The sequence below is a fragment of the Helobdella robusta genome (genome assembly GCF_000326865.2).
Source record: "Helobdella robusta unplaced genomic scaffold HELROscaffold_54, whole genome shotgun sequence".
NCBI classification, from domain to species: Eukaryota; Metazoa; Annelida; class Clitellata; order Rhynchobdellida; family Glossiphoniidae; genus Helobdella; species Helobdella robusta.
This window is the reverse complement of record NW_008705287.1, coordinates 117,479-119,822: the sequence shown is the minus strand read 5'-3', so window position 1 is coordinate 119,822 and position 2,344 is coordinate 117,479. Positions and strand designations below refer to the sequence as shown.

Below are 2,344 nucleotides of genomic sequence, written 5' to 3'. Positions count from 1 at the left end.
AACAATATGGTGAGAATAAAACATTGGCTGGTGATAATGGTTTTAAAGTGAAATATAATGATGATGACAATGATGATGACGATGATAACGACGATGACGATGATAATGATGATGATGACAATGATGATGATGATGGTGATAGTTTCAATGACCAAGAAAAGAATTTGAAGAAGGAAGAGTGCCGAGAAGAGCTAATAACGATTTATGGAAATGATCACTGTTAAGAGCAGAAATGCGACAAACTGCCATCCCCTACAAAACATCATCAAAAATATTTTTTTATACTACAAACAACAACGACACCTACTTTTGTTATTACCTACATGGAAACAATTCCAGAATGAATTATTTACAAGTAAAACATTTGCTCTAAAAAACCTGAAACATTCACACTCACACATGACGAGACACACAGATTTATATGTACATTGTATATGTACGTACATTGTACAGTACACACATAGCATTGTGTTGGAGTATACAAAATTGGTGATTGTACTAAACTTTTCCACAGACTGCGTTTGAAACAGGTCAGCCCTCAAGTGCAGGAGGCGTAACATTGCTGCTATTGCCAGTGAGGTACATGCAGGTGTACGAGCCAAACGGAGGAAACATTGTTACAAATGTTCGCGTCGTTCAAACACTCGTTCGCATCTGTTATCGTGATTTGTAGTTCACAAATTTGCAGAAAGATGTATTGATTTGTTGAAATGTGAATAAAATCGCGAACTGAACGAACATTACCAATCCGTTCGAAGCCAGGTGAACATCTGCAAACGGGGGAGCCAACTCTGTTGAGGCAGGTTCCGAATGGCGGGGTACACTTGTGCGCGTTTGTTGCACATTCGTCGACATCTGCACTGCATGTAGTAATTTCTTATCAATCTCAGGTTTCTTAGTTCTCAAAAACGAAGAAAAGAAGAAATTATATTTGTAACCTATGCAAATGGTTTTATCGCCGTCCAAATTTCTGTAACCAGCCTTGATCTTATGCAGTGGGTTCCTCCATTCTTACGAAGCAAAAACTGCTTTGGCTGCCATCAACGCACTCGCTCGGATCGTATGTGGGATCTCTGTAGTTCATATAAGACGGCTTATAGATCGCCATATTTTCTAATTGTACGTTCGAGCCTTTGAAAAGTTAAACAATGCTTATCAATATTTCTAGATTTAATTGAATAATCATTGTTCATTACACATTGTTAATTTATCGATGTAACTCTACAAAGCATTTATCTGAGTTGATGTACGCATGTGATTTCATGTGGATCATAAAAATATTTCTGCGAGCAATCAACATTCTCAGTTGTTTCAAGTTTGTTAAACAAAATTAAGTACCCTCGATATTTGAGTAAGAGTTTAGAATTTCAATAATCCAAAATACCCATTTAATATCCATGTTATTCTCGTTAAACTGAAGTTTTTAAGAAGTGAAAACATTATTGAAACAGTCGAATCTAATGAAGACAACGTTACATTTCTAACAAGGAAGAAGAAATAATGGCTTTACTATTTCACGGCAAACACAATGAAATTATCATGAGTTTGACTCATCTAGCCACACGTAAGTACATACCTTACATCATAAAACAATGCAATACAACCTTATAATAGAGAATGTAGAAGCTTTCTGCAATTAATGTGCTAATATCACCTTATTTTAGGAATTCAGTTAGTTTTATGATTCGTTAATACTTTTGGAACGTTTCTTCAAATTTCGTTACACAATTCTTTCTTCAAACATTTCAATCACCACTCGCAGCGATTTTCATCGGTCAGCAAAAGCAATGAAATTGTTAAATGAGTCCATTTCTATTTCGAAGGTCTTAGAACGCCCCTCTAAAACATTGCAATTAAATTCTGGACAGTTCGCTACGAATTGGGAATCTTTTGGTTCCTACCTATGACGTAAATATGTAATTGTGAATATTATTTACTCTACGTAATCCACTGCCTCTCTTTCTTCATCAAATACTCAATAACGTTATGAAGGTCTGTAAAAATTAAAAATTTTTCTTGGGATTAGGAACCTGGAATCTGAGTCGGAGTGGAATATTTTGAAGGGCGAGCAGAAATCAGAGTGGGATATTTTTCATCCGACTCTGGTTGGAACTCTTCTGCAAAATAATGTTTTTACAACCGCTAATTTGAGGTCTTTAGAGGTCGAACAAGAATTAATTTAACTGATAGCGAGGGTGACCGAGTTCGAACGCTGCCTCTTCAAAACTCAAACACCTTACACTCTAAGTACAGTGCAGCGCTCGTATACACACATCAATACAACGTTTATTACACGAACAGTGATCGAAAACTGCGCCTATTTCAAAACTTTTTATATTAACTC

General features: G+C 36.0%; 1 protein-coding gene across 1 annotated transcript in view; it reads left to right on the top strand.

Annotated features, from left to right (window-relative positions):
* Positions 1 to 2,183, top strand: part of HELRODRAFT_179387 (hypothetical protein) — a gene marked incomplete at both ends in the record, with an annotated part of 4,021 nt that extends 1,838 nt beyond the window's left edge. The window contains 4 exons of the mRNA XM_009028248.1: positions 531 to 579; positions 759 to 890; positions 1,230 to 1,315; positions 2,027 to 2,183. Coding sequence (XP_009026496.1) covers positions 531 to 579; positions 759 to 890; positions 1,230 to 1,315; positions 2,027 to 2,183 — 424 coding nt within the window. The remainder of the gene's footprint in view (positions 1 to 530; positions 580 to 758; positions 891 to 1,229; positions 1,316 to 2,026) is intronic.
* Positions 2,184 to 2,344: the final 161 nt, after the last annotated feature.